Genomic DNA, 19,172 nt, shown 5'->3' on the forward strand with positions numbered 1-19,172 from the left:
TTACAAGTATTCGTGAAATGTGTGTGGATCCTCAATATTTTACTTTTTCTTGCACTAGACATGTCACATCACGACACCAGACCGGACAAGGAGCGCGAGCAAGGCGAAGCGACGTCAGGAGAAGTCGGTTGGAAGAATCAGCTGCCACAGAGGTTGACACTATGATCCTACCTCAGGTTGAGCTTGAGGGGGAGTGTTGAGCGGCAAGCTCAACCGGAGCCAGATCGACTGAATAAGCTTGAGCCGGTAAGCAAGATGAATCGGTATGCTGGTGAGCAACTGAGCCGGTAAGTAGTAAGGACCGGTGAGTTGGGGAGCCAGTATGCCGGATCCAATCCGTAACCGGAATCCTAGTATAGGTTAGACTACTAGGCAGTTATAGTCTCGTAGTTAGTGTCAGATGCTCGTGTGAGCATTGAAGTACACCGTTGTCGAGGTATTCCTCGCGGATGCGTGGAATGAGGCGGGACCTCGGGGGTCCTGTACCGAAGAGCAAGAGAGAAAGGAGAAGAGACCCACTACGTGCGAGAGTAGATTCACAGGGACACGGCCCTTCGACACAAGAAGCGAGTGGGGCAGCGACACAGAGAGACACGAATGTATGTATGTATTAACAAGACTAACAACAAAACACGAAGATGGTTACAACCGAACAGGCCGGCGAACAGATGCCGATACCTGTTCGTAAACGCACAGAAAGGAAGGAGTAGGTTGGAGGTGCTGCCGGAAGCACTCGGGCATTCCTCAGAGCAGCGCGAGCCTCCCGAAACCTGCACAAAAGGAAGCTATGGAGTTTGCGAACCAGAGAGAGAGAGAAGCCTTCGCACACAAACCGACAGCACTTCGTCCTCAACTCTCCGCGATCCCCTCCTCTTTCGCGTCTCCCTCCTTTTATAGGCAAGGAAGGAGTCGTTTCCCCCCCTTAACTTCCTACCCACTAAATCTACCTGCCTAGGATCTTCCATGGACAACATTCGAGAAGAGCCGGTTCCTATGCTCCTGTGCACCGATTCCGCTTGTGGACGGTTTTCTTCACGACACCGTACTTCTAACAGTCTCGTGTGGACTTGTATAAATAGCGTTGATGAGTGCGTTGTAGATACAGAGCACAAAGTATTCATATAATTTTGAAAAATAGTGTGTTTTGCTCTCTCTCTCTCTGTCTCTCCCGCCTACTCTCTCTCTCTCTCTCTCTTTGTGTTGTTCTTTCTAACGCTTCCGCAAGCAATCTTTCACAAAAGGACACGACTAAAACCTATGTAATATAGACACCTTACATTTTCTTTCATGGAATGTACAAGGCCTGGGTGGACAGGCCTTTCATAGAGTTAAAGGACTCTTACAATCAAATTTAGGTACTTCTATTGTTGGTATTATTGATATTTTGTTTCTGCAAGAGCATCACTTGTGCATGGATAGGATTCAGAAATATGGTTCCATTTTACTAGGACGGTGGACTCATTTTTGGGTTCCTGCATTTGGCCCTAATGGCCGTTAGGCTTGATTATGCATTGCTATTAGACAACAATTGCAGTCTCACATAGTGTTAGCAGCTACTACTATGAATAAACCAGCACATTTCCTTATTTTAAAAAGAGGATCTTAGAAGGTTGGCCTCATGAATCTCCATGCCCCTAATTCTGTGTCATAAAGGACAAATTTATGGTTATCTCATTCTGATTATGCGGGTTTAGCGGATTGCTGGTTGGTGGTTGGTGGGAGGTGACTTTAATATGATTGAGGATGTTGTTGATAGATTGGGATGTATAGGTGTAACTACTCTTTCAGGACGAGAGGCTAAGTGTTGGGATTATTTTTTTTTTACTTTTGGTTTGCTTGATTTATGGAAGGTGCATTCGTTTTCATGCATACAAGGATCCCTTTAGTTCTCTCGATCAAATGGGAGTGTGGTTGTTACAAATTTGTCTCAACTAGATAGATTTTATGCTAGTAGTGTCTTTTGGGAGGCGGGTGGGTCCATAGGAATTATTTCGGGATCAATTATCTTTGATCATGATCCTCTTAAGTTACATGTTACATTTACCAAGAGGCGATATCCAAGCAATTACGTATCACTCCGTCATTGTTATCTAATGTTAGTCTTAGGATGTCAATCACTCAGATATCGTCAAGTTATAACTTCTTGGATGAGTGTCTGCTTAGCAATATGGTTCATGCCATACTCAATATAAAGACTCTATTCACAAAAATAATTGCAACATCGGTTTATCATTGCAATTTAGAAATTGCCAACCTACGTTGTACTCTTGCAACAGTACAACAACTGTTTGAAAGGTATCCAACTTCATCTATGCTACGTTGTCGAGTGAAAGATATTTTAAAAGAAAATCAGGAGGAAGGCTCAATGTTCTTTTACTACCGTAATGTTGCTCGTTAGTCACAACGGCATGATCGGGTCAACAAAGAATTTTTTAATCAGTTTAAACGGGAAAATAAACCACTTTCTATTACTTCTTTGAAGTGACTTGATGGATCCTATACATCAAATGACTCTCAGATGCGAGATATAGTCTCAGATTATTACCATCAGTTGTTGTCCGCAAAATATTTTTCGGTAGATAATCTTTACAAGCGACAAGTTGTTCTTTCAATAGTTCAACAGAAGGTTACAGATGTAATGGCATCTCAATTATTGCAACCATTCGCACTGGAAGAGGTTTTTTCTGCAGCTAAATCCGTAGGAAAGGACGACTGTCCGGGAAAAGATGGAATAGGAATTGGATTCTATTTGCATTATTAGGATTTTTTGGGTCCTCTATTTACTAGAGCGGTTAATATAATATTTTCAAGTGGTAATATGCTTGTGGAATGGACGGAAGGAATCATATATATGATCCCTAAGTCGGATTGCCAGTGTGATGAAGTCGCCAAGTGGAGGCCAATAACATTGCTTAATGACGTGTACAATATTGTGGCAAAGACCATTGCTCTCAGACTAAGATTGGTGTTGTCATCTATTATTCATGGCACACAATTTGGTTTTTTGCAAGATAGAAGCATTTTTTATAACATCTTTTTGTTTTGGGAAATGGTTGCTTTAGCTCAGCAAAATAAACAACAGCTTGCAATATTATTGCTTGACTTTGAAAAAGCTTATGATAAAGTGGATTGGGACTTTCTTGAGATAATGTTGTCAAGATTAGGTTTTCTCGTTGCATGGATAAAAGGTGTCTCTGCCCTAACAGGCACGCTTCTAGTTCCCCTTTGTTTGCTAGAGGATACGGGCCACTATTTCCTATCTCCAGGTCAATTTGGCAAGGATGCCCTCTCGCCCCGTCCACTATTTCTTTTTATCTTGTTTGGGAAAGCCTTATCCTCCTACCTAAGATCGTCTTCGGCATGTATAAAAGGCATAGCATTACCTTTTACACAACCTATTGTATTGGATGTTGAATTTGCAGATGACACGACCCTTTATGTTGACAGGGAGATTGGTAATCTTAGTAAGGTACAAGATGCTTTGCAAGTTTTCTCAAATGTTGTGAGTGCATCACTTAATTGCAACAAGGCAGTCAAATTTGGGGTAGATGAAGAAACTCACCTTGCACAATATCTAGGTCCTTCTTTCCGATGGCTTCATCATGGTGAACCAATTCATTATTTGGGATGTATGGTTGTATAGATTTGCGGCTAGAAGCAGTGTTATCACCATTATTATTGTCAATAAAATGTAAACTACTACATTGGGATGCCCAACAATTATCCTTTACAAGTTGGGTGGAGTAGCAAACTTTGTATTGTTGGCTTCAATGTGGTTTATAGCATCTGTTTGGCTATTTTCTAGATCTCCAATAACGAAAGTGAAAAGTTTGATCCGAAATTTCCTTTGGGGGGGAAAACAAGGATCTCCAACAATAGCCAAAGTTGCTTGGAATGTGTTAATTCAACCTAAAAGCAATGGAGGGTTGGGTTTGATAGATCTTTTAATGTAGGCAAGAACCCTTTTGACGAAGTTTGTGATCAGAAGATTGTTGCCAAGATCAGAAGCTTGGAAAGGGATATTTCTAAATTAGTTGATACAGTTAAGTCCTTAGATGGGCGGTGTTTGGTCACCCTCTTTAAAGTGGTTATTCTTGAATGATGTACAAACACCAAGGTAGGATCTTGCATCGAATAGATTTTTGCTAGGAATCATAAGGGCATGGGATGTGATTAAGTCATTCTTGCTTAAGGACAAGCCTTCTACATGGGATGCACTACTTAATCAACCTCTTATTGCCAATTCTTCATTTCGGGATAATGCAGGAAAAGTGTTGGTCCTGAGAACTCACCTTGCCTAGGGAAAGTTGGATAACAGGCCTGTTGCATCTGTGAGAACTTGGACTCAATTTCAGGAAATGTCACAAGAAGATCGTCTTGCACATTTACAATTTGCTCATGGTGTCAAGATAATCACTACTAACATATCAACAACATATTCTTCATTTTCTACAACCTTTCAACCTAGGAAGGAACATATGTGGTCTGGATGCTTCGTAAATGATACGTTGATGGTTGTCAAGGGTGTTTCACCTAACGAGTGCGCTTCTTATTTTCAAGTCCCAAACAATCATACATTACAACCTTACACCTTTGAGTGCAGTTACCTATAACACTTGTGAAGTGCACCAATCATAGTGGTTTTGCTAAAATTGGAACGAAATGGATGCTTAATCCTTATGCTTGAATTTCTCATATGTGTGATATGTTGTGGTTATATGCAAAAGACCCGGGCGGTTGGTTTTGGTCACATTCCTTGGGGGAACATATCATAAAGGTTCCCTTCTTTCAATACACAATCAAACTTGGAAGAGCATTATTGTTGTCTTGGAATGCAAGGATACTAGCAGCTCAGAAACATTGGACTATTTGGGGGGTCGCAACTTTGCATTTGAAAATCTATTGGAGATGGATTTGGTCATTCAAGGGGCCAACTAAATTTATTCTCTTCATATGGCTATTAGTGCATACGACCTTCCTAGTTGGTCACTCATTGAAAGGGAATGTAACACCCAATCTTCGACAATGTGTCTTTTGCCATGAAGCTCCGGAGACTGCCAAGCATGCCCTTTGGTCCCGTCCCTTGGATCAACAAGTATGGAATAAAGTTCTTTCGTTATTTTTAACAATCAATGTCGGTTGCTATTTTCATGGGGATCAGCGTGCTACATTCCAGTTTGATGTTGTATGAGGCAAACAATGTTCAAGAGGCAATGATGGTACATAATAGAAGATTGATATTAGTCATCCCCTTTCAGCAACCTCGAAAGCAAGTGTGATTTGTCCAGATATGGAAAACTGTGACCACAATAATATTATGGGCATTATGGAAATGTCGTTGCAACCGACTTTATGATGCGGCAGATCAACGCCTCTCAGATGTCTTGCTTGAGATATAGGAGACCTTACTGGCTATAATCCACGACCAGTATGACAACATGCAGGGTTCACCAAAGATTGTGAGCAAGAGAAAGAAGAAGCTCCTTCACTTATGGAAAAAGTTATCCCTATTTATAGAGTCAACTCAAGGGCCTCAATGGAACTATCAACGCCCATGGACCCTTTCTTGAATACCAGTGAATCATGATAGAGTGCAACAACAAAATTTCAACACCTTTTACAACGTCCTATCTTCGGTCTTAGGATTATAGTATATCATTGTACATGGAAAATTGTAAGCTTTGTGGGCACACAAGCTTAAGTTGTAGCATTTACATGTCTTTTCTTAATAATAATGAGGAAAATCTTTGAAGAAAAAGAAGAAGCTATAAAAACAAAATAAATTGAGATAATATAATAATGATAATACCGTCCTCCTCTTCCCCCCCCCTGGACCTACAAATACCTATTTACATTGATTTAAACATTGAGAACCCTTTCTTGAATACTAGTGAATCATGACAGAGTGCAACAACAATTTTTCAATACCTTTTACAAAGTCCTATCTTCGGTCTTAGGATTGTAGTATATCATTGTACATGGAAAATTGTAAGCTTTGTGGGCACACAAGCTTAAGTTGTAGCGTTTACATGTCTTTTCTTAATACTAATGAGGAAAATCTTTGAAGAAAAAAGAAGAAGCTATAAGAAACAAAATAAATTAAGAGAATATAATAATGATAATAACGCCCTCCTCCTCCCTCCCCCCCCCCCCTTGGACCTACAAATACCTATTTACATTGATCTAAACGTTGAGATATCGATACACATTAAAATCGGTGTTCATGTTAAAACGCTCGCATACCTTAAACTAACATGGACTTCGACATCCTTGAACATTGAATTTGGAAAACTCGAAGCAACCCATCCTCTGGGGTTCAAGTCCCCTATGGTTCCGCTTAACTTCGTGACAATGTCTATTGTAAGTTGGAGAACATTTATTAAGTTGTCATCATAACTCGTTGCCATATTTAACATTAGTTGTTCCTTGTTAACCTACCCATCATGAATGGGGGCAAGAGATCATGCAATGACTTCATTTTGAGATGTAGTCATTGACAGACACACCTCCATGTTGCATATTGTTCAACTTGTGTCGTAATTGTTTGCATGCAATTGCATTAGCAACAAATACCTTCTTCACGTTGTCCCATGTGTCCTTTGGCTGATTGACATATTCCATGTAACCGAATATATGGTTGTACATACACTTTGCCAATAAATACAATTCGTAACTAGTCCCTTGTTCCTATCTATTGTAGTTTATGCCCACGTTATCAAGCATATTCTCCAAACTATCGTTGAAGTAGTCCTAACATCCTTGTCCAAGAGTGAATTGTGTCATTCTTTACTACGGTTTACACGGTTGGTTATATCAAACTTCTTGTCAAGAGAGTTTCCCATTTGTGTATTCGTCTTCGTGTTTATTTCTTCTTATTTTCATTTTCCTTTCATCTATGCAACAAATGAAATATGGTGGATCTCTTCCATGCATGACCTATATAACTATAATACAAAAACAACACTTGATAACATCAATATTTATGAGCTTGTATTTCATCAATCACTTCAAGAAACACTCACACCCACCAAATAGGTTTATCTCTACAAATAACCCCTCACATCATAATACCATCTTAAGAAACTTGAGGAAGGGGTTCTTCTTATGCCATGAAAATAGATTTAAGCATGTGTGTAAATACACACACACACACACACACACACACACACACACAAAGAAACAAAGATTGAGAGAATATATCAAAGCCAATGACTTGATATAAAATCTATGAGATGCATATGATAGTGAGACGTTAGTTGAATGTGTCATTAGATTGTTATGATTGAAATGATATGTCAAACCATGAAGAAACATTCCAGCATGAGATTTTCATATTATATACAGTTATGATTTAAGACAAAGCCATCGTTGATCCATGGCCACAATAGAGTAGTTAATGTGGAATATCCCAATTCTATTTACATTTGATGGAGAACTGTGTCAATGGTCCAGTTTCATGCATATATGTATACTAAACATTAGTTTCTTGCCAATTGGTTGATGAGCTTTGCAAATATTTCGATTGCTTGTAAAGAGCATTTCTTGGTCTTGTCATATGTACCAAGTGTAGGTAGTCATGCAACTCCATTTTATCAACCCCCCATAAAACGACGCTCTTGGCTCTTCATTCTCAACTCTTTTAGCTTAAGTTCTATTTTTATTTTTATTTTATTTTTGATAATTGGGTAAATACCCTATTTTGTTGTAAACCAATTGTCTCATGGGCCAAATTTGGCCTTAGAAGACGTTAATATAGATTTCTTTCTTACTCATTGATTGTAGTTCTTTGCCATTTTTTATAGATCGAGTAATGTACATCTCCATACATCTTAGCATGTACCACACTAAAATATATACCTATACATATAGCGTCATGAGTTGAATACAGCTCAGTTAAAGCCTGAACTAAACCGTTAAACCGTTTTTAAACGGTTTGGCGATTCGGTTTAGGCTCGAGCTTCCTTACTTGGTTTGATCTTGGTTCAAGATGGCTCAAGCTGAACTGAACCGATTTGGGCAAACTAGTTTCCAAACCAATTAAGGCATAATCGGGTTAAGGCTAAACGAGTTCTGTTCAAGTTCGGAAGCTCCCAAACCGGTTTGGTTGGGACAAGGCCAAACCGGTTAAGCGTTGTTTGGGTCCCCGGCGCCGGCTGCCGGTTTTTAGGTAGCTTTTAGCCGGTAAACCGAAGAAATGGCTAGAAACCTAATGGGATGAGGATCGGACGGTGTAGCATCTCGCACGTCGAATCGGACGGCTGCAGAAGCCTCTGAGAGAAACTTTAGCTCGTTTCCCTGTCCCACCTCCTCCTTCGTCTTCTTCTTCTTCTTCTTCTTCTTCTGCTTAGGGTTCGCCGACGAGCTCCATCCCACCATCGCCACAGAGAAGGCTCGTCTCCTGTTAAGGTAAGTTCCTCCGTTTTCTTGTTCTTCTTTTCTTTTTCTTTACCTCACCGAAAAAGCTTCCGTGATTTTCTTTGTTGAGCTCCTTGCCAAGCCTTTGTCGGTTGAAGCTCCAAACGTTTTCTTTGTTGAATCCTCGTCGCTTTCTTTGTTGAGCTTTGGTTGCATTCTTTGTCGAGATTCGATAGCTGTCCTTGTTGAGAGCTTCCAAAGCTTTCTTTGTTGAGCTGTCCATGGATTTCGTTTTTGGACTCACGGATTACGTGGATTAACCACTGTCAGGCTTTCAATTGTTAGGCTCAGTGGAAGGTTTCATTGGTTTGTTTATAAGAAGCCATTGACTATTATTCGCTTGGTTTCGTTGTTTGGCGCTTTCTTTGTTGAGCTCTCAAGACTTACTTCATTTACCTCTCTGGAAGCCGTCTTTTAGTCTTAATTGCTGTTTGTTGAAGGTTTATGACCCGACGCTGTAGAAACCAATATGGCTCGAAGATTTATTGGATTTATATGTGGAAGCTTACATGGATCTCTTAGTTGTTATTCTATGAAATCTTCCTTGCTTTTCGTAGATGGCCAGATTATTCGTCACAAAAAGATAATGAAATGTAAGCTCTTTCGTTTACTGCATTTGTTTGCAGATGGACAGAGAAAAGCTGATGAAGATGGCAAGTGCAGTTCGAACAGGAGGGAAGGGAACCGTCAGAAGGTGTAATACTATTTGAAATTATTTTTTCTTATTTGATTTGGTCTGGCAAATTGAGCAGTATATTTTATTTGATCTTAGGACATGCTTATCGTAAACAGCTTTTGAAGTGGAATCTGCGATCCACTCAAAATCCAAAGTCACATGTTTACTTGTTTGCCTTAATTCGTGTATATGTTGAATTTCTTTTACGATTTGTTTGCATTTAGATTAGAAGTTGAGTATTTGTCCAAAATCATTTCTTACTCATTTGGCTTATGCCGTAGAAAGTTTATAACTGCTATAAATCATTTCTTGATTTTTGGTCCTAGAATATACTTTACATATCTGTTTTAAGCAATATTTACTTGTTAGATTTAGTCTTTGTTGCTGTTGATCTGTTCCGAGTCATGTTTTACCTGTTTTTTTTAATTCTTAGAACGTGCTTATGAACTCAACATTATGCTTAATGTGTTTGCTTTGGGATCTGAATCGTGAACTATTTTATTGCCTTGGGTCTTAAGAATTGTATGTATTCAATTTCATTATCCATTCATCTACAGTAGAAGATCTGTTTCTTTTTAGAAAAATGCTTTCATTGCTTGCCTGAGGAGATTCCGGTTTCTATGAATTCTTAGAAGGTGCTTATGAACTCAAAATATGCTTAATGTGTTTTCTCTGGGATCTGAAATTGTGAACTATTTTATTGCTTTGGTATTAAGAATTGCATGTATTCAACGTCATGCTCCATTCGTCTAGTGTAGGAGCTTTGTTTCTGTTCAAAATAATACTCTCATTGCTATTCTCAGGAGGTTCATCCATGATCAAAATCATGCACGTTTTGTTACAAATTTTTGTATCTTTACTGGTCTGCATTCTTCTTCTCTCTGATTATTGGATAAATTACCGTGGTTCATGAATCATAGTGTATGGCATCTCATTCTTATGCTTTTCCTGTTTACATGCGGTTTGTGAACCACAGTTAACAAGCTCTTGATCTGAGATATCTGTTTTCTTGCCCGTACTTTTTAGGTTTTGAAAAAAAGAATGCTGTGAAGTATCTCATTTTTCTTCATCTGGCTTTTGAAAATAGAAAGAAAAAAGCAGTGCACAAGGCTGCTACCACTGACGATAAGAGACTACAGAATACCCTAAAAAGGCTGGGTGTTAATTCTATCCCTGGAATAGAAGAAGTGAATATTTTTAAAGACGATTCTGTCATCCACTTTGCCAACCCTAAAGGTCTGTAATATGCATGCATTTATACTTGATTATAATAAGAATCTTGTTGATATCTTTTCTGTCATTTCAGTACAAGCATCAATTGCTGCAAATACATGGGTTGTGAGTGGTTCTCCGCAGACCAAAAGTAAGTGCCTCTTCTTATCAAACTGTTATAAATTCCTTATGAAGGATACTTTGAGAATCATTCTTGTGGTTAGAGATTCCCAATGAAGAATTCCTTGAGAAACATTCTTATGCATATAACTCTTGGATGAAGATGGCTTTGAGAAGTATTCTTGTGGTAATTTTTTCCTGTTGAAGAATGCTTCAATATCTATCATGAGGACTATAGGTTTCTCATGAATATGATTTGAGAAATAATCTGTTAATACCTTGGATGAAGAGTGCATCGAGAAGTGAATCTAGTTTATTGTTTAGGGTTTAGGGTTTAGTCTTGAGTGATGAATATTTTGAGAATTAATCTTGTGAATATTTCATTTCTGAATGAATAATGCTACCAGAAGTGATCTTATGGCGAATATATTCTGGAATAAAGAATATCTCATAAAGTAAGCTTGTCACATTTGTTTCTTGTTTGTGCTATTTCAGGGCTTCAGGATCTGCTACCTGGAATTATTAACCAGCTGGGTAAATGATAGCATTAACCCTCACTTTGCTCATCAATATTATTATTTCTCAAATTTCCGTTCACTCAAATTTTGTGCTTCGAACTACAGGACCTGATAACCTAGCGAATTTAAAAAAGATTGCGGAGCAATATCAACGGAGAGAGTCAATCCCAGAGGGGGATGAAGAAGAAGATGATGTGCCTGAACTTGTAGAAGGACAAACCTTCGAAGAGGCTGCCAAAGATGAATGAGACACCCTAAAGTAATTTTCTTCTCCTGAAAGAGTTCTTGTTCCCTTTTTATAGTTTGTGTTGTACCCCCAACATATGGTAAAGTGTAGTTGTAAGTAAATTTTGACCACCTGAATTCAATCTATGAAAAGTCTTTTTAATCTTTTGTTCTTTTTTCTAATTCAAAGTTTTGTGAATCACAGTGTAGTTCCATATGTTTTTGTTGGCCTTTCAAAGTTAATTGACTCGAAGTTATAATAATTTTTGTAATGCAACTGAGCTTTTTGTTACAAATCATGAAAGTCATCAATGGAGAAAAGATTATGAGCACATTGTGTTCAGAATATCAATTACAACTTGTTTTGTAACATTTATTATTGATTTGGATGGTATAAAGTTTTCTTTTTGCTGGCTTTTAATCACTTCCTTATACTTTCACCCATAGTTTTCTCCTTTCATCATGTCTGTGTAGTAACTTTTACTCATTTGCACCTATTTCTTTTTCATATGTAATCCATTGTCCTTTATTTTGGGGGACACATACATTCTGGCATGGAAAGGTTTCTCATACCCGTCTTTAAAGAAATCACTCTCAACAAAGTCTTGAACTAACTGCACTCTGTTTTTTAAACACAGTTACCATTTTATAGTTTGATGTAATTCCATTGAAGATGTGAGTGGCTCTGATACCAGACCCTTGCCTTCTGTGAAGAGGCCAACATTGTATTTATCTCTTTCGAAGGATGGGTTTTATCTGTCACCTATTGCATGATCCTCTTAAATTTTAGATATAGGAATACAGGTATGTTTTCATCATTCTCCAGTGAGTATGTCTCTGCTTTTCCTTATAAAGATATTCATAGGGGAACCTTTAATTGTTAACTGTACTATTTCCTGAAAAGTTTAATGTGACAAACTGCTCTTTAAAGCCGGAGCTTGCAGAAAATTGGTAAATTATTCGACAAAAGGCATACAGGGATTAGCACTCTTGAAGTTGAGTATCATATATAGAGAACCATTCGATCATCAATTGATTCTTCTAATTGGAGAGATATAGGACTGTTCTGTCTACATTGGCACTGAATTTGAGTTGGTACATTGGAAAATCTTATTAGCAGCCTTAAAGCAAATCATACATACAACTTCACCACCTCACATCATGAGTTTTTTGTGTCATGGATATTGTTTGTGAAACACTGTTTTAAGGTGAACAATGTATAAACAATGAGTACCTATGCACTATACTATAAAATCCCAGTTAACTTACAAGGGATAGAAGCCTTTATTGATTTAGTATCTATGTATATATTTAAGGGATATAAGCCTTTATTGATTTAGTATCTATGTCTATTTACCAGAATGCCCTTGGAAGTTCCAAATTTATCAAAGTACCCTATGTCCAAAAAAGTACACTTTATAAATAAATTATACACTCAAATCTACAAGCCCTATTTACTAGAATACCTTCCAAACACGAATTTCTTTACTTAAGCGATTCTTTGGGTCCTTTGTACCTAACATTGCAGTCTTTCTTTTTCACTCTAGTTTTCATCTTCTAGTTGGATTTATTTCGCCATGTAGAGTGAAGTAGATAGTGTAACATTACATACTAGCTCTTGGATGAAATTCATCTCGTTGTGCACATCAATTCAATGAATCTTGTAAACCACTATGTTCAATTGAGGTACTTGTGATGGACTCGGCCATCAAGATTTCAATAACGTCTTTCCATTGCATTTGAAGCTTTTGTTTCACAAACATTGGTACTTCTCTCTTATCTCATGCTTGCAATAGAACCTTCATCCATATGCAAACTTTGTGTCATGTTGGGAGATTTTAGGTCTCTTATTTTTCCATCTTCATTTCTTAGTTTCTTTTGCCATTTGCTTTCAAAATGATTAACCACGTCACGAACACTTGATTAGGATTATTATCTCGCCTAATATCTTTTGCATCTTCAAATAGTTTGTTTTCCACCATGCTCATTTCAGGCAGTCTTTCATAACCACTATCAATCTGGAAACCCTATTTGCATTGCCTTGACATTTTCATTGTTTCCCTTCTAGGGGAATTATCGTTACTTGTGCATGTTCTTCCATCACTCAGATGCTCCTGTCAAAAATAAAATAAAAAGAAGATTCATCACATCCATTGTTTTGGATGTTGTAGAGAAATCATAGAATTTGATCTAAACATGTTTCTAGAGGAATCATAGAATTTGTTCTATTTCCATGAGGCCTATTCAATTTCTGTTGTGGATTTACATTTATCCCCTCTACTCCTAGAAGTTTTTTCTGTTTCTTCTTACATGATTCCATAAACTGAATGCATGCCTGCCTAGAAGAAAAAGAGGTTCATTGAATCTTCTATGTTAGAAAATAATCACCACAAAAAGAATCGATGTATGTATAATCGCTTAAGTAAAGAAATTTGTGTTTGAAGAGTATTCTGGTAAATAGGGCTTGTAGATTTGAGTGTATAATTGCTTTATAAACTGTATTTTTTTGGACATAGGGTTAGTTTGATAAATTTAGAACTTTCAAGGATATTTTGGTAAATAGACGAACTTCCAGGGGTATCCTAGTACTTTTCCCTATATTTAAAGACGTAGACTATACTTTTATTGTGAGCCAAGCTGAACTCAATTGGAGAGATATAGGACTGTTATGTCTACATTGGCACTAAATTGAGCATCGGAAAATCTTATTAGCAGCCTTAAGGCGAATCATAAATATAACTTCACCACCTCACATTATGAGTTTTTTTTGTGTCATGGACATTGTTTGTGAAACATTGTTTTAAGGTGGAGAACAATGACGTATAAACAATGAGTACCTATTTAGTATACTATAAAATTCCAGTTAAATTACAAGGGATGTAAGCCATTATTGATTTAGTGTCTATGTATATATTTAAAGGCGCAGACTTTACTTTTATTGTGACCTAGGCTGAACTTGCCTATTTTTTAATTAATCCACTAATTGAGTAGGCGACTCACACAAGTGGGAGAAGTGTATATCCAATATTGTAATTCCTCACCTTTCAAAATGGCTACCACTAACTCATACACAAATCTTATTTGTAATTAGCGCGGTTAGGTTTAATGTTGCAATAAGAGGATAGGCTAGTGTGTGGCTAATTCATGGTAGCGGTGACCTACAACATCTATATCATTGGCATCAAATTGAAAATATAAATATGTGATTGGATGTAAACAATAAGTGGCCACTGTAATGGTAAAGAAGCATTTAAGTAAAGGGAAGATTGCAAAAATGATGCCACTGTAATGGTAAAGAAACATTTAAGTGAAGAGAAGATTGCAAAAATGATTTGTTATGACTGATTAACTTACATGTATAACATGCTGTAAATGGGCCTTAAGTCAATCACAAGTGAGTGATATACAACAGAACCTAGTCTTTTTCCTTTTCGGCCCTGAGCCAAGGGCCATATACAAACGTCTAGAAGAGATGTTTTGAATAAATTATGAAAGAGATCTGAACTAGAAGCTTCAATGGATGGTTTAGACCATATTCCCAAAGAAGGTGTCAGCTGATGTATAGGATCTACTTGGTGAAGTTTAATAAAGAGATATATATATACACGTCTTTATAAGTGGCAGGCCTGCATGCCTTACATATAAAGGGAAAGAAATGGATATGTTAAGGGGGTGGAGCAAAAAAATGTCTTTCCTCCAGGTATGTTATTAATAGTTCTGCCATGTGTGTGGGTGAAGGACACCGTCCTTCTATTGGTTCCATCACAATCTCACCATTCACAGGGGGTTCATACGGATCATCAATGCCTGTAAATCCTAGATATATTTTAAGAAAACACAAACCACATTCAAGTTATACAAGCATTCACATTAAAAAAAACAACGTATATTTCAGTCTCCGAAAAGCACATAGGCTGTGTGTTCATACCTTTGATCTTGCCAGCCCGAGCAAGCTTGTACAGACCTTTTGGATCCCTCTCCTCACATAGTTGTAATGGAAAATTCATGTAAACCTGGATGAGAATGGAAATATAAGTAATGAGTAACATTACTGCATTCAAGCAGTAATTGAAGTTGAGATTATGTAACAATCTTCAGGAACTATGGACAAGTAAAATGTGCCCATGCGATCACTCACAGTGGTTCAATTGGATTTTTTACCCTATTTTTACACATACAACTTCCACATAAAAGGGTACACATATTAAAGAGGAAAAGGGTGAATTTTATTAATGAGTAAACTTCCACATAAAAGGGTACACACATATTGAAGAGGAAAAGGGTGAATTTTATTAAGGGAAAAGTACCAGGATACCCCTGGAAGTTCGTCTATTTACCAGAATGCCCCTAGAAGTTCCAAATTTACCAAATTACCCCTATGCCCAAAAAATCACACTTTATAAAGTAATTATACACTCAAATCTACAAGCCCTATTTACCAAAGATGGAAGAAATGGACCCGAACTAGCCTTATTTACCAAAGATTTGAGTGTATAATTACTTTAGAAAGTGTAATTTTTTGGACATAGGGGTAGTTTGGTGAATTTGGAACTTCCAGGGGCATTCTGGTAAATAGACGAACTTCCAGGGGTATCCTGGTACTTTTCCCTTTTATTAATGAGTAAACTTCCACGTAAAAGGGTACACACATATTGAAGAGGAAAAGGGTGAATTTTATTAATGAAAATCCAAAAAATAAGCAGTGTCATGTGAAAGCACGCAATATAGAGGTTTTACGTCCCATTGACGAAACTGTAGCAGATGGTTGTCTAGAACCTTCTTGCATACAAGTCACACCATGATTACTACGCACTTTTCATACCATATTGTAACCTAGAGGACATGGGCACATTTACCTCAATAAATTCCCCTTCTTCTACAAGTCTACGACACGCATCTCTGTCTTTCCTGTATGGTGAAATCAGACTGGCGATGCAAATGATGCCCGCATCCACAAAGAGCTTGGCAACCTCCCCTATTAACAGAAATAGAAGTAAATCAATTTATGCCCATAAATGGTAATGGAACTAAAAATAAGAAAACGAATGAAATGGTGAAAATGAAAAACCAATGCCTCATTTAATAAGAGAGAAAAAAACAAGTCAAGTGCCAAAACTTGTAACTGATACCTCATTAAGAGATAAAAAAACCAGAGTTTTTTAAGCACATGGTGACTTGCAGAAAAAGAGAACATATGACTGAGCTGTCATTATCTTACCAACACGTCGAATGTTTTCAGTGCGATCCTCTGCTGAAAAACTCAAATTATTATTGAGTCCATGCCGTAAATTATCACCATCCAACACATAGCTCAGTTTCCCTCTACTCAAAAGAGCATGGTCCAATGCACATGCCAATGTACTCTTCCCTGAGAAAAAATTGTCCAAGTTATGTCCTGGGAAACTATACACACCTCTTAGAACTCAACATAATGACAATTTATGCAACAGCACCAAGATTATCAACAACTCTAGTACATCACTGTGAAAGCTCCAATAATCTCATGTCATTTCTCACATAGAATTACAGAGTTATCCTGGCTCTAGGGTTGGTGTTCTCATTTGATTTGATAGAATAAATTGGTGAGATGATGAAGGATTGTAGCCTAGACTACAATGTTTATGGTAATTCGACCATTTTAGTACTTCGATGTTCATTATGAAGCTTAAAAATGAGAATTGTCAGTAATCTGATGCAGAAACATACTCTTAAGCTGTATCCACAGACTTTCAAATCGTCATCACAATTAAATTTTACTTTACTTTTATTAGCATGTACATTAACAAATCTTAGCATTTTTGTGAATCTGATAACTCACATATGTTGTGGTGTAGGTTGAAAATAATTTTTGTGTGGTATTACTATGACTTATTTGGTCTTTCTCACCATCTTTTTCATTGTGTCATCATAGAAAACATCAATATTCCCCAACAATAGCTAGCCCTCTTTAAAGGTAGAAAGTGAAGTGAAGAATACTTCAAGCAAGTAATAGTCACTACCTGACCCACTAAGTCCTGTGATCCATATCACACAACCCTTCTGACCAATCAGTTTTTGCCTTTCAGCCTTTTGCACCATGCATGTTTGCCAGACAATATTTGTAGATTTCCCCACTGTTGTCGCTGGGGGATATATTATACCTTCAAAAGGATAGAAATGCTTTGTCAAGCAAGAGTTGTGCACAGAATTCACCGCAAGTAAAAAAAAACAGTCCTAGTCAGGAAAAGATAATCGGTTGAAGATAAAAAAGAGATTAAACGTAAGTCTCAAAATATGGTTGTCTTTAGTAATATACAGATCTCTTTAACCAAAAAAAGAAAAAACAGGGCCAAAGAACATATTTATGTTTGCTAATTCAGTAATTGATTATAAGAAATCTTAATTACACTGCTGAGAACCACATTTATCTTTAAGAATACTTCTTTGCCCATGAGAACGACTAACACAAGGCCAGAAACTAGTATTGCCTTTGATACTCTAGATCTTCCAGCAGAAAGTGTGACTCGATTCAAGGCCGAAACTTGTCTTGTCTTTATTGATCTAGCCAGCATAAGAATGACTAAATACAATGGTCAATCAAAAACACAGAACTATCTTTGATAATCCAGATCTTGTCTTAACTAAAAAAAAATGGACACTACACATAAAAATGCGGATTTCCAACCTGGAATTGAAGTGACATCCTTGTTTGGATTTGGAGATATTCCATCAAGGCCAACACGTCTATCATGGACATCTGTTGCAGTTTGCTGTTGGAGAGTGAAAGAACTGCGTAGTGTTTGAAAATTCAAAGAAGACGACGATAATGCATCGGACCACAACGATGGTGAGTGCGATGGCAATGAAGCTGCTTCTTCGTCGTGTCTGATACAGAGGCAGAGTGGAAGCTTGCGGGAGCGTGTGGTGAAGAATGTCTGAACAGGAACAGAAACCCTAATGCGATGGAATGGGAGAGAGAGATTTGTTGTCGCTGCTGCTCCTGCTGCTGCTTCTGCTGTGGGTTGAGGACGCATGGCTTTGGAAGCAATTCGAAAGCAAAGGCGATGAACAATACAGACAGGGGTCTCATACACACATATGTTACATATATATATACATGCATGATGTATGTAGGTATGTATGCATGGATGGATGGATGGATGGATGTATGTATATGTATGGATGGATGGATGTATGGATGTATGTGTGTGTGTGTGTGTGTGGATAGATGCATGCATGGATGGATGGATAGATGCATGCATGCATGTATGGATGTGTGTGTGGATAGATGCATGCATGGATGGATGGATAGATGCATGCATGCATGTATGGATGGATGTATGGATGCATGCATGCATGTGGGTATGTTTCTTATCATTGCTTTGCTTGCAAACACATGTATGTATATGGCCTCATTGTGTGATAGCATTATGTCGGTGCTAGCATAACTATCTCTCTGGGTTGATCGACATCACTTTCTTCAGTTCGCTCAGCTCGATGCTCGCGTCACATCGATGCGAGAAGAGTGTGTGTGTGTGTGTGTGTGTGTGCGCGCGCGCACGACTAGGGCGCACACTCGCTATCACATGCTTTCCAGATGCTATGTTGCGTCGATGAAGGCAGGAAAGCAAAGATAGAGAAACGTGCCCTCGGTGTTACTTCTTCTTATTCTTTTCCATATGGCACATTGCTTGGACTAGTTGAGTGTGAGCTTGAGTTGAGTGTGTCGTTGAGTGAGCGATGCATATAAAAAAAAAGGGCACGTGGAATTTGCACCCCTAGCCTTGTTTTTTTTTACCACATTCTCACATTTGATCGAGGGAATTCCATCGATTTGTATGTGTGATACATATATTCTATTTATGAGTGTAACATTGTATTCCTATGTCGGGGGGCTCTTTTCAGCCATCTCACTCTCGTAGCCTCCACGCATTTGGAATGTCTCCCAAAGTCTAGTATTCGATGGTTTGTGCATATGGACATGATCATGGTCATTTGTCATAACATCTCATAATAAATCCCAATAG

The 19,172-nt window shown here is 37.9% G+C and overlaps 2 protein-coding genes across 3 annotated transcripts; one reads left to right on the plus strand and one right to left on the minus strand.

The window, feature by feature from the left end:
- The first annotated feature begins 8,316 nt into the window (after positions 1 to 8,316).
- Positions 8,317 to 11,327, plus strand: LOC147856717 (nascent polypeptide-associated complex subunit beta-like). The gene is made up of 6 exons (XM_087328952.1): positions 8,317 to 8,406; positions 9,042 to 9,109; positions 10,179 to 10,327; positions 10,398 to 10,454; positions 10,919 to 10,957; positions 11,047 to 11,327. The coding sequence occupies exons 2-6, from the start codon at positions 9,042 to 9,044 to the stop codon at positions 11,187 to 11,189; spliced, it is 456 nt and encodes a 151-aa protein (XP_087185078.1). The 5' UTR covers positions 8,317 to 8,406; the 3' UTR covers positions 11,190 to 11,327.
- Positions 11,328 to 14,561: 3,234 nt separating this feature from the next.
- On the minus strand, positions 14,562 to 18,194 carry LOC147856718 (adenylyl-sulfate kinase 3-like). 2 transcript variants are annotated; one of them, XM_087328836.1, is made up of 6 exons: positions 17,831 to 18,162; positions 17,166 to 17,306; positions 16,385 to 16,534; positions 16,023 to 16,141; positions 15,095 to 15,179; positions 14,572 to 14,982 (listed from the first exon to the last, which is right to left on the minus strand). In XM_087328836.1, exons 2-6 carry the CDS (start codon positions 17,242 to 17,244, stop codon positions 14,831 to 14,833), a joined length of 585 nt encoding a protein of 194 aa, XP_087184962.1. In that variant the 5' UTR covers positions 17,245 to 17,306; positions 17,831 to 18,162; the 3' UTR covers positions 14,572 to 14,830. The 2 variants fall into 2 exon arrangements, with proteins under 2 accessions (XP_087184963.1, XP_087184962.1); XM_087328837.1 differs by lacking the exon at positions 17,166 to 17,306 and having other exon boundaries at positions 14,562 to 14,982; positions 17,831 to 18,194.
- Between the last annotated feature and the right edge of the window lie 978 nt (positions 18,195 to 19,172).

This window comes from Azolla caroliniana, unplaced genomic scaffold (assembly GCF_043228905.1).
Source record: "Azolla caroliniana isolate FFs.n. ecotype wild unplaced genomic scaffold, voAzoCaro1.0.p SCAF_12, whole genome shotgun sequence".
Lineage (NCBI taxonomy): Eukaryota > Viridiplantae > Streptophyta > Polypodiopsida > Salviniales > Salviniaceae > Azolla > Azolla caroliniana.

Excerpts from the sequence above, each read along its gene's own strand:
- LOC147856717 (XM_087328952.1), top strand. The coding sequence starts at position 9,042 with ATGGACAGAGAAAAGCTGATGAAGATGGCAAGTGCAGTTCGAACAGGA. Across the intron at positions 9,110-10,178 it reads GGGAAGGGAACCGTCAGAAG|AAAGAAAAAAGCAGTGCACA; the intron begins GTGTAATACTAT and ends TTTTGAAAATAG. Across the intron at positions 10,958-11,046 it reads TGGAATTATTAACCAGCTGG|GACCTGATAACCTAGCGAAT; the intron begins GTAAATGATAGC and ends TTCGAACTACAG.
- LOC147856718 (XM_087328837.1), bottom strand. The coding sequence starts at position 18,179 with ATGCGTCCTCAACCCACAGCAGAAGCAGCAGCAGGAGCAGCAGCGACA. Across the intron at positions 16,535-17,830 it reads GGATGTCACTTCAATTCCAG|GGAAGAGTACATTGGCATGT; the intron begins GTTGGAAATCCG and ends ATTTTTTCTCAG. Across the intron at positions 16,142-16,384 it reads TGAAAACATTCGACGTGTTG|GGGAGGTTGCCAAGCTCTTT; the intron begins GTAAGATAATGA and ends TTCTGTTAATAG.